Source organism: Formica exsecta, unplaced genomic scaffold (assembly GCF_003651465.1).
Source record: "Formica exsecta isolate Colony F162 unplaced genomic scaffold, ASM365146v1 scaffold314, whole genome shotgun sequence".
NCBI lineage: Eukaryota > Metazoa > Arthropoda > Insecta > Hymenoptera > Formicidae > Formica > Formica exsecta.
This window is the reverse complement of record NW_021850397.1, coordinates 388,534-404,965: the sequence shown is the minus strand read 5'-3', so window position 1 is coordinate 404,965 and position 16,432 is coordinate 388,534. Positions and strand designations below refer to the sequence as shown.

The 16,432-nt window shown below is 35.3% G+C and overlaps 1 protein-coding gene and 1 long non-coding RNA gene across 5 annotated transcripts in view; one reads left to right on the top strand and one right to left on the bottom strand.

Annotated features, from left to right (window-relative positions):
- LOC115237950 overlaps positions 1-14,799 on the top strand; it is a 16,950-nt gene extending 2,151 nt beyond the window's left edge. The window contains exons 2-5 of the long non-coding RNA XR_003884415.1: positions 3,293-3,563; positions 5,911-6,086; positions 9,903-10,227; positions 13,146-14,799. This is a non-coding gene — a long non-coding RNA (uncharacterized LOC115237950). The remainder of the gene's footprint in view (positions 1-3,292; positions 3,564-5,910; positions 6,087-9,902; positions 10,228-13,145) is intronic.
- LOC115237948 lies at positions 86-8,361 on the bottom strand. 4 transcript variants are annotated; one of them, XM_029811359.1, is made up of 8 exons: positions 3,377-3,543; positions 2,691-2,925; positions 2,235-2,371; positions 1,923-2,144; positions 1,648-1,830; positions 1,430-1,558; positions 1,142-1,360; positions 86-1,061 (listed from the first exon to the last, which is right to left on the bottom strand). In XM_029811359.1, the coding sequence occupies exons 1-8, from the start codon at positions 3,503-3,505 to the stop codon at positions 1,056-1,058; spliced, it is 1,260 nt and encodes a 419-aa protein (XP_029667219.1). In that variant the 5' UTR covers positions 3,506-3,543; the 3' UTR covers positions 86-1,055. The 4 variants fall into 4 exon arrangements, with proteins under 4 accessions (XP_029667219.1, XP_029667217.1, XP_029667218.1 ...); XM_029811357.1 differs by having other exon boundaries at positions 1,159-1,360; XM_029811358.1 differs by having other exon boundaries at positions 1,159-1,360; positions 2,241-2,371.
- Positions 14,800-16,432: the final 1,633 nt, after the last annotated feature.

Genomic DNA, 16,432 nt, shown 5'->3' with positions numbered 1-16,432 from the left:
ATTTATAAATAGTTATATAATTATATAAATTATATATAGAAATTTGATCAAACTGCTATATCATCTACTATGTAAAAATTATTTGTTGTTGAAAGATTAACGTTTTAATCGATACATATGATTGCATATATAGTGCATTAAATTAAATACAGTGTGCTAAATTGGAAACCGATTCTGCCAATGTGCTTTATCAATCTTGAAAAGCAAGTTAAAGCAAGTTTAATCAACTATGCGCTTAGAATGTACAATACTATTACACCTTTATCACTTTATTACGCTGTTTGTTATTTGTTAACTTAATATTGTTGCATCTATATACGTATTAACATCCTGAATCACTTGTATATTGTTTTCTCTGCAATCTGAAGAATTCTATTGTATCAGAAAAATTGAAAAAATTTACAGTAGTTACTAAAAAATTTATAGTACTACTCTCTCTATAAAACGTAGAAGAGTAGAAAAACTCTTGGTAGTTTCATTGTTACTTAAATATGAATATTTTTTTGCTAGACGTTATACAACCGAGAATGTTTTAGACGGCTGTCGACTTTGTACTTTCCATGGTATTTCTGAAATACCTCTTTCGCTATATCGTGTTTAATGCTGTTTAAGAATTGACATATCTAGTTATTCTCTGAGAATCTAGGTCGAATACAGAATGTTCTATTAACAGTAATGTTTTTAATACGCTGTGTAATTATTGCTAGGCGTAAATAGCCTCTCTCAGGCTACGGCCAACGCTCGCAGTCTCCATCAATCACACATAAGTTGCAAATACCATTGTATTATTATTCTACTGGAGAGACACGTGTATGATATCATAAATAGTCTTTCTTTCTATGTACATGAAATTATATAACGCACTTAATTTATTAGTATTTACAAATATACACAACTTCATCAGATTGTGTATAAAATAACTTCCCTCCACGTGAAAGTTTTTTCTCGAGCGCATTTTTTCGAGAAATATTTTATTCATTTATTCATGTTCACGTACGCACTGAACGCGTGCTTCTGTCACGTTTCATTTAGAATCTTCTTCTGAGCAATATCGTTTACATCTGTAAATAGGAACAATGATCCGAAAAAAATCGTCATAACCATGAATCTATGATTGAAAATTTTACAATCGAAATCTTACATATGGCTTTATCGCACCTGTCGCGCTGCGATCCGTTTCTGTCGTTATATCGCTGTTTAACGGCTCCGGTAGCTTAATTTTGCTGACTTGTTGCTGATTCTGTATCTCGGACACGGTCGCGAACATTATGCTAGTGGAATTTTTTAATCCGTTGTATGATTGTTCCAATTGCTTGAATTTACCGATTAGTTCTACGTCTGTCGCGCGTATCTCGTTCACCTGCATTAATCATAATTAATGTTAGTAACAATTACGATAGTAGAGTCTCTAAGAATGTTTAATACGTACCTTCTTTGTTAATTGTTGAAATGATGCTAAAACGGAAGCTTGTTCAGAGATTTTAACGCATTCTCCTTGCAAAGATATCACTGTCGTGTTAATGGCCGCCGTTGCTTCTTGAAGCGAGACTAATTTTCTCTTCACATATGAAACACATATACATATGATCGATATGTTTTATATAAGCATACAGATACGTTATTAAATTTATATTATGTCATACTTACGCGATCTTCGTCTTGATCATCGGCAACCCATTGCAATTTGCTCGACAAAGTTTTGTTAACATGCGTTAAATTATTCATTAAATGTGATACTGTAAAGTTTAGTTTATCAATTTTAACTTGCGTTTCGTCGGTGCTCAAAATTTGAGGCTTTTGAGTGATATTCGATAATTCTAACATAGATTGCTATAAAATACACAAATGTTTAATAAATTAACTAAAATTCGTCAATATTTTTTATATTTCCAAAATTATCACTTCTAATATCGTTTTTTTACCTTAATACTGCCGACGTTTTGTTGCATAGCGGTTTGTGCATCCTGTATCCTCACATTTGTTTCTTTTAAAGTTTTTACCGTAGCTCCTAGATCATTTATTTGACTACCGAATGTTGCAACGCTAGCTGACAGTTCATTTAAGCGTTTCGGCAAGGTGGCCATCTCGGGCGCGGTTTGAAAATACTCTTGTACTTTATGTAAGTCCTGTTGAATATGTGCCAGCTGCAAAAGTATTGATCCGAAAAAGGGCATGAGTCATTCTCGGCCAATATCACAATCGAATTAATCGACGTTACTCTTGTGCGGTTTTACCTGTACCGTATAATTATTTATTTGCTGCTTGAGATCAGATAGTCTAGAGAAAATAATAGTCTGGTTATTCTGAAGATCCCTCGATAATGAATGGCATTTTTGTAAAGCATCTGGTACACCTTCGCTACCTGCTATCACTGAAATTGTACAAGAGAGAGATATATTATTACTAGAGAGAGAGAGAGAGACATTATAATAACATAATATAAATATTCTTTGTGTATGTGTGAAAGGTTCTAATTAAAAATATTTTTTTTACGGGAAATATTTTTCATATATTAGATACAGAGATGTAAGAATGTGTATACACGAGTAATGTTTGAACTCGTGTTTATTTGTATATTTGCATGTTTGATTAGATACAAAACTTATTTTTTCTTCCACAATGTTACCGCGTAGCTTAAATTAGTACGAACATATAGCGTACGTATATCTTTGCAAATGTTAGACCAGTACCTTGGTCTAACTCAGTTCGCAGAGCAGTAAGCTGTTGACGAACGTCGATGAACAGCCATATTAAACTAGCAGTCGCTAATACGGAGGCACATGCCAAAAAGGCGTTGCAAGCCTTGAGAAATCCAGGACAAGCTCGACCCCTTCTACCCCTGCATTTACGACCGCCTCTGGTAGAAACATTTCGGAGTATTCCGGAGTATTCCGAACGATCATCGCTGCTGTCTGTTAACAACTCCTGAGAAAGATAAGAAAAACAAACAATTGAAAGAAAATAATGCTGTAACTTGCAACATTTTATATTTGCAATTTCTTATAACTTGTATTTTTTATCTTTCTTCTTATAATATTTAATAATATTGATCGTTGTGTCAGACAGAACGGAATATCCCCAACTCTTCTGTTATCCATACTTATGTGACTCATTCTTTTATCTCAATTTCGAGCTACAATGCAAACATTGACATAAATGGACTCGAAAAGATAATTTTGCGTTTCGCGATTATTGTTAAAACCGATATTTATACCAGTATCAAATGTATCTTTTGTTATCTATATTCGCGGAAAAAAACTCATTTTATTTATTTATTTGTCATCGCTTGCAGATTCAGAGATTGTCGACGTTTCGGCGTTCCTAGATACATTCTTCTCGGAGCTGACGTCTCCGAGAATTAATCTGGATTAATCACCTGCGAGCTGCGTTTCCCCGAAGTCCGACGAGAGACAGCGTGCGCTGGTGCCAGAGCGTCAAGCTCCTTCCGCTTCTTCATCTTCTTCATCGGCTGACGAAGCGGGACTGTCACTGCCACCGAGTCCATCTCAAGTAAAACCAGGCCGCCTATCTTTCGGAATATCTTTGGCGCGACTCGTTTCTAGGTATGCACACTTCACTTCTGGCGTTTCCCAAACATCGCACGATCGCCGCGTACCCCGAGAATTATTCCTCGATCATGATCGATCATCTCCGCCAGATTGTCAACATCGAACAGCTGTTCGATTATCCGTACTATGTACGCTTGTAGAGAGTCAATTTCTCGATGTAGCAAACCCGTAGTTGCTCACGGAAATTGATCAAAAGACTTAACAAACCTCGCGATAAGTCTACATTTTCGTCTCCGACTTTAGCACTCTCGAAACTTGCAGTTTTTCGGCCGATGCACTTTAATTAATTTGGGGTTTTCGTTGTCTGAATCTTAAACGAGGCACATACCTACGAATACATTCACTGGAGTTGATTACCGCTTCAAAAATTTATTATACTTTGCGAAGGAATAGCATCGTGATTTGTATCGTTGACAAATAATAAATGTGTAATATAATGATTGAGCAATATCGCGGCCGAAATTCATAAGACGAAGTTTTCGATAGAAGGCAACCGTGAAAATTGCTTTCGATGGCTTTTGAGAAACGCAAGTGTTAGCGCAAGTGTCGTTGGAAAACACGGTGAATGGTGAAGATAAAACACATTATACATGCGATAGATAATTCCTCAAGATAATATATTCTGATAAGAGCGCTCAATTTAATAGCATGATCAAGCGGATTGCTAGGTAGAGACCAGTCATATAATTCGATGTATAATTGCATACAAAGCGATAAACATAAAAAAGATGAAAGATCGAATGACTCAAGAAATATAATTTTAATTAACTTTCACAAAGCTACTTTACATGTCCAAATATTGCAATTGTACTCTGCAGAGTCGCGTTAGTTATTTATATCTGAAAAGCCAGATTATAATAAGCTTCATTAAAGCGTAATTAAGCGATTAAACAATATACTTCGCGATACATCAAACTGCACCACCAATTCTTACATCACAACTTCAAAAAACGAGAGAGAGAAACCGGTTTGAAATAGGGATTGTAACCGGCATAATTTCAGCGCGAAGTCACTTTCATAATCAGACGTACGAAAAAAAAAAAAAGAAGAAATATTACATTAATTGCTCCTATTGTCACCAACTGGAACATAGATCGTCTTCACATGATTACGTCGTCCTACGAAATCTTGTCTTGCCGGAATTATATACAGATTTCGGATTATTCTAAATTTCATGGACGCGGAGCAATTACATTTCACGTGTCGAACATCCCACTGACATATTCCTCGCTGAAACAGTGTCTCTTATCAGCCGGTTGATATTTTGCCAGCAACAGCAGATAAGTCGCGCACGCGATTGGAAAGCTGGTTCTAAATTAAACACACGTGACACGTGGTAGGATCTTGCCGGTGTGCACGGACGACTATTATGTCTTTAAGTAAGAGAATAACAGCGTTGAAATTGCTCGACGAAAAGGCAGACAGAGCCAACTGATAAGAGCAATCGTAACGGAACGTTAATTTATTCAAGGTTCTTTTTTTTACAATATTCTTGTAGAATCGTTCAATAAACACGGATATGAAATGTTTGTTAATTTTTAATCGCCACGCTGAACATATCGTCTACTGTCGGTACCTCAATAAAATTTATTAATTGTTTACTTAATGATTTGACGATCTACCTTGACTATTTATTTTATTGTGAAAAACACTTATTTTGTTTTTTGTCTTAAACAAAGTTATATATCCACAGCGCAAATTGCCGTTACGTCTAAAGAAAGAGAAAATTATGGTCCCAAAAAGGTATCGAAATTAACTTTAGAAATTAATTAGATAAGAGCAAGTTCGTGATGAATTATTAATACATATTATGTTTTATTGCAAGCCGCAATTGTACGTTTTATTTCTATTTCGCGATTAAGAATGTATCATTTAAATGCGAGACGATAGCACTATCGTGACATTTAAGAAGGAACTGAACGGATCAGCTACATCAAAAGTTAATAAATCTAATACATTTTAAGATTTATGAATTAGACACTGCGCACACATAAAGTATCTTTAGCATTTTAAAATATAAGTTTAATAATTAATTTGCGAGTTAAAGGAAATATTTGCCCTGTAGAATAAAAATTTTGTATTTTTACTTTAACTCAAATTAATTATTTTAATTAATATTAATTTTATATTTTATATTAATAATATTAATTTTAAATTTTAAAAGGCTAAAAGCTGCTTTATGTATGCGCAAAGCCAAATTCATGAATTTCGAAATGTATCAGATTTATGAACTTTTGATGTAGTTATTCCATCCTGTTCCTTCTTAAATCGTCGGCATTGATATTAGAATAATAAAATTATATTCCAATCACACTAAAGTATCGAAAATTTACATTTGCAGGAAGATATTCTTTCGCTTGAAGCCGTCTAAAACCATCTGCTCCTATTTACGTGCGATTTAAAATCCAAGAGATTTAAAAGGGTTTCTAACGTCATGGTAACTCGACACGACCGTCTGGATAGAAAGATGTCGCGACACAATTACGAATGCGGCCCTGAACTCGATAAGATACCGAGGTGAGAGAGGAAAAAAGTAATTTTGTTTGTAGTAGACGCGTTTAGTTTCAATAGTTTATCGCATACATTTTTTGTTAAGTCACCGTTAAAATAAATTTTGCAAACTGAAAAAAGTTCATCAATACACGTCAATTTGCTATCAAACGGTTAGGAATAAAATAAGAAGGAACAATAGTATAAGAAAACTACAACAAAAAATTCAAAAGCCTTGAAAATTAATATTATACGCTGGGTCCTTAAAACTAGTTTAAAAAGAGCTACATACACGATAGATTCCAAGTATTTGAGCGTATTTGCGATAAATACGCAAATATGCAAATTTTACGAGTTTACGTCGACATAGTAATTCACATTGCAATTTAGCCGTCTAACGATAAGTAAATCATCCGGTTATACTTTAATGTCATTCATTCCATTTATAATTCATACATTCGCGATGACTGAATATTCTTCATCAGCCTATAATTAATCGCGTAACTGCATCTCTTTTATCGCGAGTGTATCTTTCCTAGAGTTACGTGTATTTTGAAATTCTTATTGCATGTCGCACTCAAAGGATACGACAACGCATAATGACGAAAGAAAAAAACATATCTGTAACACATTATAATCGCATTAATAATACCCTGTTAATTAAGCGACTAGTGCTTAGTCATCCGTTCGCGCGCCAATTACATATAAATTTTCTCGCGCATAATAACCGGTTATTCTTATCGATTAATTAATATGTCCTAATTACACGCGAAATATTTCATGGGCTCCTTATAAATAAATATATTTTCGCATAAAATATACTTTCGCAAATTATATTTTCTTGCTGTCGAAAATATATCTACAAAACAAAACATAAATTTATAAACTTTTTCTAAATTTTTTTTTTACGAGAAAATCAATCAATTCCAGATTTATTAAACAATCCATTATCGACTATTAAAGTGTGTATCTGAAATACTCCGAATATCGGAATAATACATATATTCTTTAAATTTCGAGCAGAAGAAAGAAACACGGAAGCGAGACGTATCGACGATATGTCAACTCGAGAAGCCGGTGTTTCTATATATGTGCGCGTGTTCAAATATTTATTGCACTTGCATCAATAGTGAGAGGTACAGTCGCGTCCTCGCACATACCGATGATACATTGCGTGTCTCGTTTCCACTGTCCCCTTCCGTGTTAATAGAAAAGCATTTCATTCCGTCCATAAAAGAAATCACAAGAATCATAGCGAAAAGAATGAATAGCGCAAATTTTTCTATTGTATTTTCTCGTCACGCACATTCAACGCTGATATACTATCGTGTTGACATTGAACCGTAATTCTATTGGCATCGAGCGAATAATAATAAAAGTCAGGCTCGGAGAAGGTCGTGTTTATACAGACCGCGAATGCAAAATTATGTATGTTAATGTCAGAGACATTTTTATTTGCTTCTTGTAATGGCCTCGCGGCATGTTTTTAATCAACGTAATGTTTTTACTCGCTTTCAATATTGTTTAGTTCATTGGATTTTAGTATCTAAAAATGATCCCTGACCGTAAATAATCTCTTTTTAATTTTACTTACGATAATATTTGCCTAGAAAATTCAATATTTTCCGCGTTAATTTTGCTCGTATTATAAAATATTTTCCTTGATCGTTCCTTCTTTCCAATTCATTCAAAGCTATCCTTTGATATTCTGACACTTTGCACATTCGCGATTCACTTTTAATAACTGAAACTTCGGGATTCGAGCAGTAGAAAAAGTAAAAGAATAGGAAGAGAGAGAGAGAGAGACGAGAGCTCTCGTAGAACTTGACCTACGTGGGGGATGAATTATAGAAGAGATTCTCTAATCGATTATCGCGCGACAGACGGAAACGGGCGGATGGTGGCGTGTTTCGTTTTTCCGACGAGGATCTTGACGGGAGACGAGGATTATCCACTGTCCGAATTAGGATATATCGAGATCTATGTAGACAGAACAGTAGGATTTTGCGACACGCCTCGACACACGCGACGCGTGATAAAAACCGGCGACAAGCTCTGCGATATCGTGACACTTGGCCAGCTGCGCCGACGTCTGATATCGACTGGCCGAGGGTTGGCAGGCGACAGAGACTGAGACCTATGCTGGGGGGTTTCTCTCTGATAAGAATGTACGGCGCATAGGGAATTTCAAACGGTGCCGCGCGGTTTTTTTCTTTAGTCCGCGAATCAAAGTTGTTTATTGTTATCATTATTTAGCATTATGCTCGGGTACAACTCCTTTTTAAGCAACTAAAAATAATACAGGATAAATTAATAGTGATCATGAATTTATTTTGTATAAGGGGAAGATACTGAAGAATAATATATATGATTTAACAAAATGATGTGCAAGAAATAATTATGTTACAATGTACTTTTAAAAGTCGAAAGAAAAAGACTATTTGATAAAAAAATTGCAGATAATCATTTCAATAACCTGTAAAAATTAATCCACTCCTCTCAAGTGCACCTTCCGTAACTATTCTTCTGTTCTTCAAGATTCTCTTTCTTTCCCCCTCCGCTTAAACAGCGACTTATACGACATCTGTCGAAAACTTAAAGAAGATTGTCAAACGTCAAATTTATCCGTGGAGTTTTTGTTTGCTCTAACGATATAGTAGATATAGTAAATATACTTTGTGTGTATGATGTGCGCGTTGAAGAGAAAATAAATAAAAAAGTGGAAAATATGAATTGGGTTGAATAATTTGGTATGTATCTAAACAATTATTGATACATATAGTTACTCACGAAATTGTTAAAATATCTTAATAATTTTATGAAAGATTATAATAATGCAAAACGAGAACAAAACGATACATAGAAAAAAAAGTGAGAGATAAGCACATCAAAAGAGATTTTTATATAGTTTGTCTTAAGAATATATACATATATTAAGAAATATATACACATAAATGTATATATTTCTAAAATAATAAATTCCCGAATAATTTTTTGAAATTTTCGAAACACCGATCAATTTTTCGTGAGTCACTGTGATAGAAAGATTTCTCCAACCTAGACGATATAATTTTTCAAAGAAAGTAATATCAAAGTTGGATTTTTGATAATACTATGTTATCAATTTTGTATAAAAACTCACGTTGTCGTCTGGCCGTTTGGTTGGCTGGATGTGACACAGCCGAATTTCAAACAATATCAGCTATGCCGACATCTTGCCTCCTAAACGTCCAGTTAAATAAGAAAAAAAGATCACTATATATTAAATACAACTGCGTAAAATATAAAAGATGCTTTATAAATGTTGGTGAGATTATTAGATTCTTTCTTACTTTTCATTACTGAATAAATTTTACACATAACTTTTCTATTTTCATCAGATTTGTGTGGAATGCAACAATAAGAGATTTCAAGATAAGATATATATATATATTTTGTCCTGCTCAAAAACACATGTGTTTAGTAAAATGCGAATAATTCAATTCAAAAAATGTTACAATCAATAAAATATAATCTAATAAAAGAAAACACAAATTTACATTACACCTGCGAGAGACGCGAAATTTTTGTATCATAAAATATTTCAATATTAAAAAATCGAATGTATTATTTATATTCATCTAAAAAGAAAGAATCTTGATTATTAATCCTCGTACTTACAACTTGATTAATCAACGATATCCAGACGATATCCATCCAAAGTTTCCGATCGTTCACCAATCTTATCACCTCCCTAAAAATTTCAAAAAAAGAGAGAAAAGAAAAGAAAATAGTTTTAATAAATCCAACAAAGCATTTTCAAACCGAGGATCGCAATGTTTCAACAAGAATTTTTCTTTTTAGATACTGAAGAATTCGAAATCGGGCAATGGCGGGAATGACATGAAGGAGCCGGCTCCGACATTCAATCCCGAAGGCACCTGTACCTGCACGAGGTTGGAGGTTCGCCAAAGAACTGATAGCGTGGGCGTCGTACCTTCGAAGACACAGACATGAGGACGTGCGTGTACCTGTGTGCATCGGCACCTTTGAGAGGGGGATTGAAGTCTTTTACCTTCCTACTTCATTGGCTGGAGTCAAGTCGTTTCGAACCGGCCTCTTTTCACTCTTCGTTCTTCATCGCGAATCATCGCTCTTTCTATTATTCTCCGTATATAAGAATAACAAGGTAGACTTTTAAGCGATCAGAAGCACAGTTTATACGTATATCGTTGATGAAAGAATTCAATTAAATTATAAATTAAATAATTTAAAATAATTAATCTCAATATTTTATATTAATCATTCATAATTAATTAATTTATAATTAATTATGATTAATTTAGCTGTAAATAATGATGATCGGTAAATTCAAAAAAAATAAAAATGAATTTTTATTCAACGATATTCGAGATTAACTGACGCATTTTAACAAAGATGATTTACTTTGATCACAATGTCTGAGAAATCTTGCGTGATTATAATTCGATAATTTTAGTGTCGATGGAGCTTTCAACCGGAAGCGCGCGCCCAAAAAGCGGTCCCCGCTAGAATGAAAATCTCATCCATATACACATACATGTACACATATCACGCTACGCACGTTCGCAGGATCCTAATGTTCTTCGTGACTTCCGGTACCAGGCGTACTCGCGCACCTCCGAAGGAATCGTGTGTGGCTCCCGGTGACCGGATATGGCAAAGAACTGGCCGACCAAATCGTTCGACGAGTATCTTTTCATGCCGATCACGCGTAACCCGTGTAACAAATACCGAGAGCACCGATCGATATGACATCATATATATTCATTGTGTACATAGGCGGGCATTCGTGCTTATTTTGCGCGCATCTTCTAGACCGACGTCATTATCATTCCATCATGGCATCATAAACGGAGATATTAAAGTCGGTATGTGGTTTCGCGGTGGGTTTGGATTTTGATGCGATCTTTATGCTTGTTCGCGACGATAGTGACGATTGGCGTAGAGTCCATTTTTCTCATGTTTATGGCACGGAGAAGTGAACCAAGTTTATATATCGGTTATTCGAAGAACCGCGAAATAATCAAAATTATCATAACCGTTTTCACAATCCTTGATCATAAATTACTTATTAAAAAGAATTTTAATTTTTCGGGACAAAAATATTGCAAAATTAATATAAAAAGATATTTGTAAACTAAAAGGTATTATCACGTGTGAATTCTCTGACCATCCGATAAGATATGTGTCTTTTTCTTCGGGTCTCAAATAGAAATCCTTGCCTGATATCGGTACGCACCTACGTAGCTATAGTATCGGTGATTTGCCACGAGGCATTGTATCGCTCATTGATCATTCCTCGCGCATCGCGATTAGGAATGTAACGAATTTATTTACGTCGTAACTAATCGAATTTGAGTACGATATATTTCCAAAAGCTACTTTTTACGCAACGGTGAATGTCTGAAATTTCTTAGGCTTACGTTAATCTTTCGAGTACATAGTAGATCACGCACGATAAAAGTCAATCTACACTGTTTTTTATAGATGAAAATTTGACTAGAATGATTAGCTGAATTTTATCTCAAATTCTGCGACAAATTTTCACGTGATTTAACGAGAAAAATCTTTTTAATATTCATAGGAAATAAAAATATTTTAATGTACTTTTTGCGAGGTACTGTTATGTGCCCTCTTCATCTCAGGTAGCAAAAATACCCGTTGCTATCCAACAGCTGTACAAATCCGGCACCCTGCGTTGCACAAGCTTTAAGTTCAGCGTTCCCGTGTGCGGTTTAACCGCATGATATATACCGTAACTCTAATCGCGCGTATGTTAAAGAGACACGTTTTATTGACGCGCGATCAGACATCAGAGTCTGAATGCATGCTCGTGTTCTATCCGTATTTCAATCCACAATGAAGATTATGTCTAAACAATAATATTACATTCTCTGGGGTAATTGATAATTGTATACAAACTTCCTCGCTGAAATAAATTTTCGTAGATATATCAAATTATTATTATATACATATAAATTTATTCTGTTTTATTAATTAAAATAGAAAGAGACAGACAGAGAGAGAGAGAAACATTCGAAAATCAGGAATTTCTATCTTGCATCAAGTAGCTTCATATAAATTGTTTATATACTGCGTGGACCGTAATTTTTATCAATAAATTTTAAATTTTACAGTGTCTTTTATTATGTCAATTCTACTCACGTCGTAGAAACCATCAGAACGAAATCACTTCGAGATCGTCATCTTCAAGAAGAACGCAGTTTGACAACTGTAAATTCCATTTTGTTAAAACACGGTTTGGGCATAATCTCTTTAATTGTACATCGGAGAGTAAACTTTGCCCCGGGCGTTAGAGTAGACGATTAATAGGCACGCCGAGAAGCCGTTGCGGAGAAAGTCATCGCCACGGCAAACAATGACAACAGCCGCTATCGTCGTCGTCGGCGCCGTATTCACCGAGTGAGGAAACAAAGCAAAAAAAGCGCTCCAATGGAGGAACAATTAATTCGTACGCAAAACACGTATGCGCGGACACGCAAACGCAATACGCTCGCGATGGAACGCACCTTCCATCCGGTTCGGAATATTCGGCGGCTATATGTCGACGAGTTGTATGTCCGTTGTATATGTCAGAGATATAAATATACGTACAGTGTATATTTCTCTCGGCTACGATTTTAATTGGAAAAGTTCGAGGGTCAATGAGTTTTCGCGCGCGAATTTTCGTCGCGGAACGAGAAAATGAAAAGACGTCGCGCGTGAAAGATTTTCGGCCTATTTTTAGGCTTTACGAGGTGTTTCGCGCGTATCGCTCGTGTCGTTAAATTTTTATCTCTCCCTCTCTCTTTCTCTTAAACATGACGCATCGTTATTAGGAAGAAATAATAAAGATCAAGTATATCAAATCTACAAATGATATAATGTAAATAATATGCCAAAGATAAGATGAATACAGTTTGCGATCTTCAAAGTGACATTTCGTAAAATTGTTACCCAGAGACGTAGAATTTAGATATTTCTGCGAATATAATACCTCGCGAACAAAATGGAATATGATATTGCATTATTAATAGAAAAATATTTTTACGATTATATTTCTAGAAACATCATCTTTTTCCGCACCGAAACAATGTATAGCATTGATAAGCGAGGAAGAACGCAGTACCAGAGATCTCGATGGAAGTAGGCCGTGCAAATGAGGTGGACTCTGCGAAACACCTTTACTTAAACCGAAGCGAGCAGTCACATGCTAATTGCAGAACAAGCAGCTACAGAGTTTTGTAGGGCGGGACGCGAAAAAAAATTGGCGGAAAGAGACGGAGAGGACGAATGACGACTGAAATCAGAGGCAGGAACATCATCAAGCAAAGGAAGGAAGCATATCGGATAGCTTCCGAGGTCGACGATGGAAAGATTCGACTCAGGTCGGCTAGTTATTAGCTCGCCAATAATTAAGGTAATCTGTGCGGTAATTAACTCCAGTTGAGACTTGGGTGGTAACACGACGCACCTGCGATATCCCAGCGGTCAACAGGTTGTTTTACAGACGGCTCATAATTGTACGCGGTGTCTCAATTAGCGCGAAATGTAGACCTATGCCAGCGTCTGTAATCGTAGTTACGCTTTCTAAGGGACTTGCGCATACATGTCTTGCTCCCCGCACAAACACGGGAAAATATAAATTCAAATTAAGCGAAGAAATGATTCAAGAATGCTGCTACCACGCGAGGATCACCAATCACCACAAAGAGATCGCTCAATTATCATCCGGTCATGAAATATATTCACAATATTTCACTTTGTGAATCACGTGGGTCACTTTGCAGATCTCTAGAAGTAATGGACTCTGAAAGTAATGGACAGTAATGGATATCACGTTAACAAAGTGATAATTTCGATTACTTAATTTCAATTAGCGACATATTCTTTTCGAAACGCACACATACGTGTACACACGGTTGCAAATAAACGGTCGTACCGCGATCCTAATTGACAGCTCTTGTTTAATTCACGTAAGATGCACACAAGTCGATACATCACGTGCGACCAAGACACACCGGTGCGCTTATATAACATTTTTATCGTTTTACCGGAACCTTCGGAACAAGCCTCGCGCGCGACAGCTTGTCGCCTCTGTGACAAAAAAATCATCACTAATCAATCAAAAATTGTTTTTGACATACCGTCTGTGATTCGAGTATCCATATATATACTATTTTTTACATCAAAAATTATAAATTACATATTATACAATTAACTATAACTCGATTACGAGAGAAATTGAAAGAGAATTTGCAAATTTCTTTTAACATAATATTTTTTTTGCTATGTCGAAAATTAACAGAACGGGAGGTTCAATTTCATGAATCAATTTCATCAATTCTCTTTTTTTCTATTTAATTCGCGCGAAAGAGACTCACTCTTGATACTGTAAAGGCTTTCCTTTATCGCGGCGATACCACGACTTATCACGATCGGGCATATGTAATCAAACGTATTCTGTGATAAAGTAATAACACTGTCGGCATGTTTATGAATCGGCACAAAGGCCTGATATTCTCGAGTCTCGACTTGTCCGACACGAAGAATGCCGATTGAATGCCGATCGAACGGTCAGTTTGAGAAAACAGTAGATGAGAATGAATTTAACGAAAGCCTTTAGCATTTAGCGCTAACTATGCATCTCCTCTCACGAGATATATTACATAAAAATAATAACATAGTTATCTCAGGACAAAGTTTACTTACCTCAAGAGACTTTTGAAATTCGTCGTCGTATTAATATCATTTAACTGCACACAAATTTCCACAAATTATTAGATATCTCTTCGTTCTCTCTCTCATGAATAATATAAATTCTCCAATTTTATTCGCGCACGATAGCTTCATAATATACATTTGGAAGAATCCACCTTACATTCACATCGCGACAAATCCATATAATCGTACCTCGGACACGGCGCGGAGATCAGTGCGGTGACACGGTGGCCGCGAATCGTTTTTAACCAGGAAATCGTTCTCGCCTTACAGGATGCTGGCGCGTCAATATTGACACATTTCTTACGAAACATGAGAGAACCGGGCTTTCGCCGATCCTCTATCCCTGGTCACCGTGAATGCCACGGGAAATGCCGAAAAGACCCGATATAGCACAGAATAATTCTAATGGATATATCCATTCTTTGTAATTTTTAAATAAAAAAATATGATTATTATAGAATTGTAAATATAACATTAATGTGTATATTAATAATTAAATATTATGGATTTAATTAGAAAAAAAACTCATTAAATACATAATTGCTAAACGATATTCTTATTTTTTCTTCTAGATGATTTAAAAAGTGATGATAACGATGACATGTTGTAAGACAACATTCTTGTGCGTGACTCCATTGTTGCCTGTATGTATCTCCACGTTACGCGAATGTGATCGTGAAACTTAAATAACGCGATCGTTGTGACAATCGTTGAAGAGTATACGCCGCGGGAAAACAGGAAATTGATTCGAACAAAAGATTCATTGAGTAACGAAAGACAATTTTATATCGATTAAACGCGCGACAAAAGTTGCGCAACAATAATTTGAACGTGTGAATATCGAACAAACTTTATTTATATAACAAACGTACCTTCTTAAAAAAGAAAAAAAAAAAACATGAACAGTTTTAATATTCATACAATTAATACAATTTATCAAAATATATTCAGCAACACTTGGCTCTATAACTTGTGTTAGATTAGTCATCGTTATTAATGATCAACGGGGCATCGAATCCCAATAAAATCCAATCAGGTGAAGGAAATCAATAATGTATCGTTAACTCTCTTTATTTCCTCTCCTTTTCATATAATCTCTTAATCATGTAACAACAACTGTTAAGTAACAGTATCGCAATATATATCCGTAATGCTCAAACGCACGCAGGAACATATGCCTGTGTATAAATAAATTTGCGTGTGCGGGAAAACAATATATTATACTATATATATGTTTCGCTCTTTCTCTCTCTCTCTCTTATCGAACGTTAAATCACTTGAATTAAAGCCCATGATACACCCATCGCAATTTATCGCTAAAAGCACGTATTATGAAAGACATAATAATGTCTCGCGCCAAATCATAGTCTATCTATATCCGAGCTGTTTAGTTCAGAATATCTTCCGATTATTGGATTTTAGCTAGACCAATTTCTAGTTCCCAATAAGTTAAAGCTCGTTTTACATTACGAGAGCGTGTTTATTTTTGCTCTATATATCATATAAATAAAGATATTGCAATCCAGTCTAAAAGTAAAAATTTCTCTGTAAGAAACGCGTGAATACAATGCACGCGTCTGTTTAAAAAGTTGTATAAAGGAAATGTTTCTTTTTTTTTAAGGTATATT

Excerpts from the sequence above, each read along its gene's own strand:
- LOC115237948 (XM_029811357.1), bottom strand. The coding sequence starts at position 3,505 with ATGGACTCGGTGGCAGTGACAGTCCCGCTTCGTCAGCCGATGAAGAAG. Across the intron at positions 1,831-1,922 it reads AAAACGTCGGCAGTATTAAG|CAATCTATGTTAGAATTATC; the intron begins GTAAAAAAACGA and ends TGTATTTTATAG. Across the intron at positions 1,062-1,158 it reads AACGGATCGCAGCGCGACAG|ATGTAAACGATATTGCTCAG; the intron begins GTGCGATAAAGC and ends TCCTATTTACAG.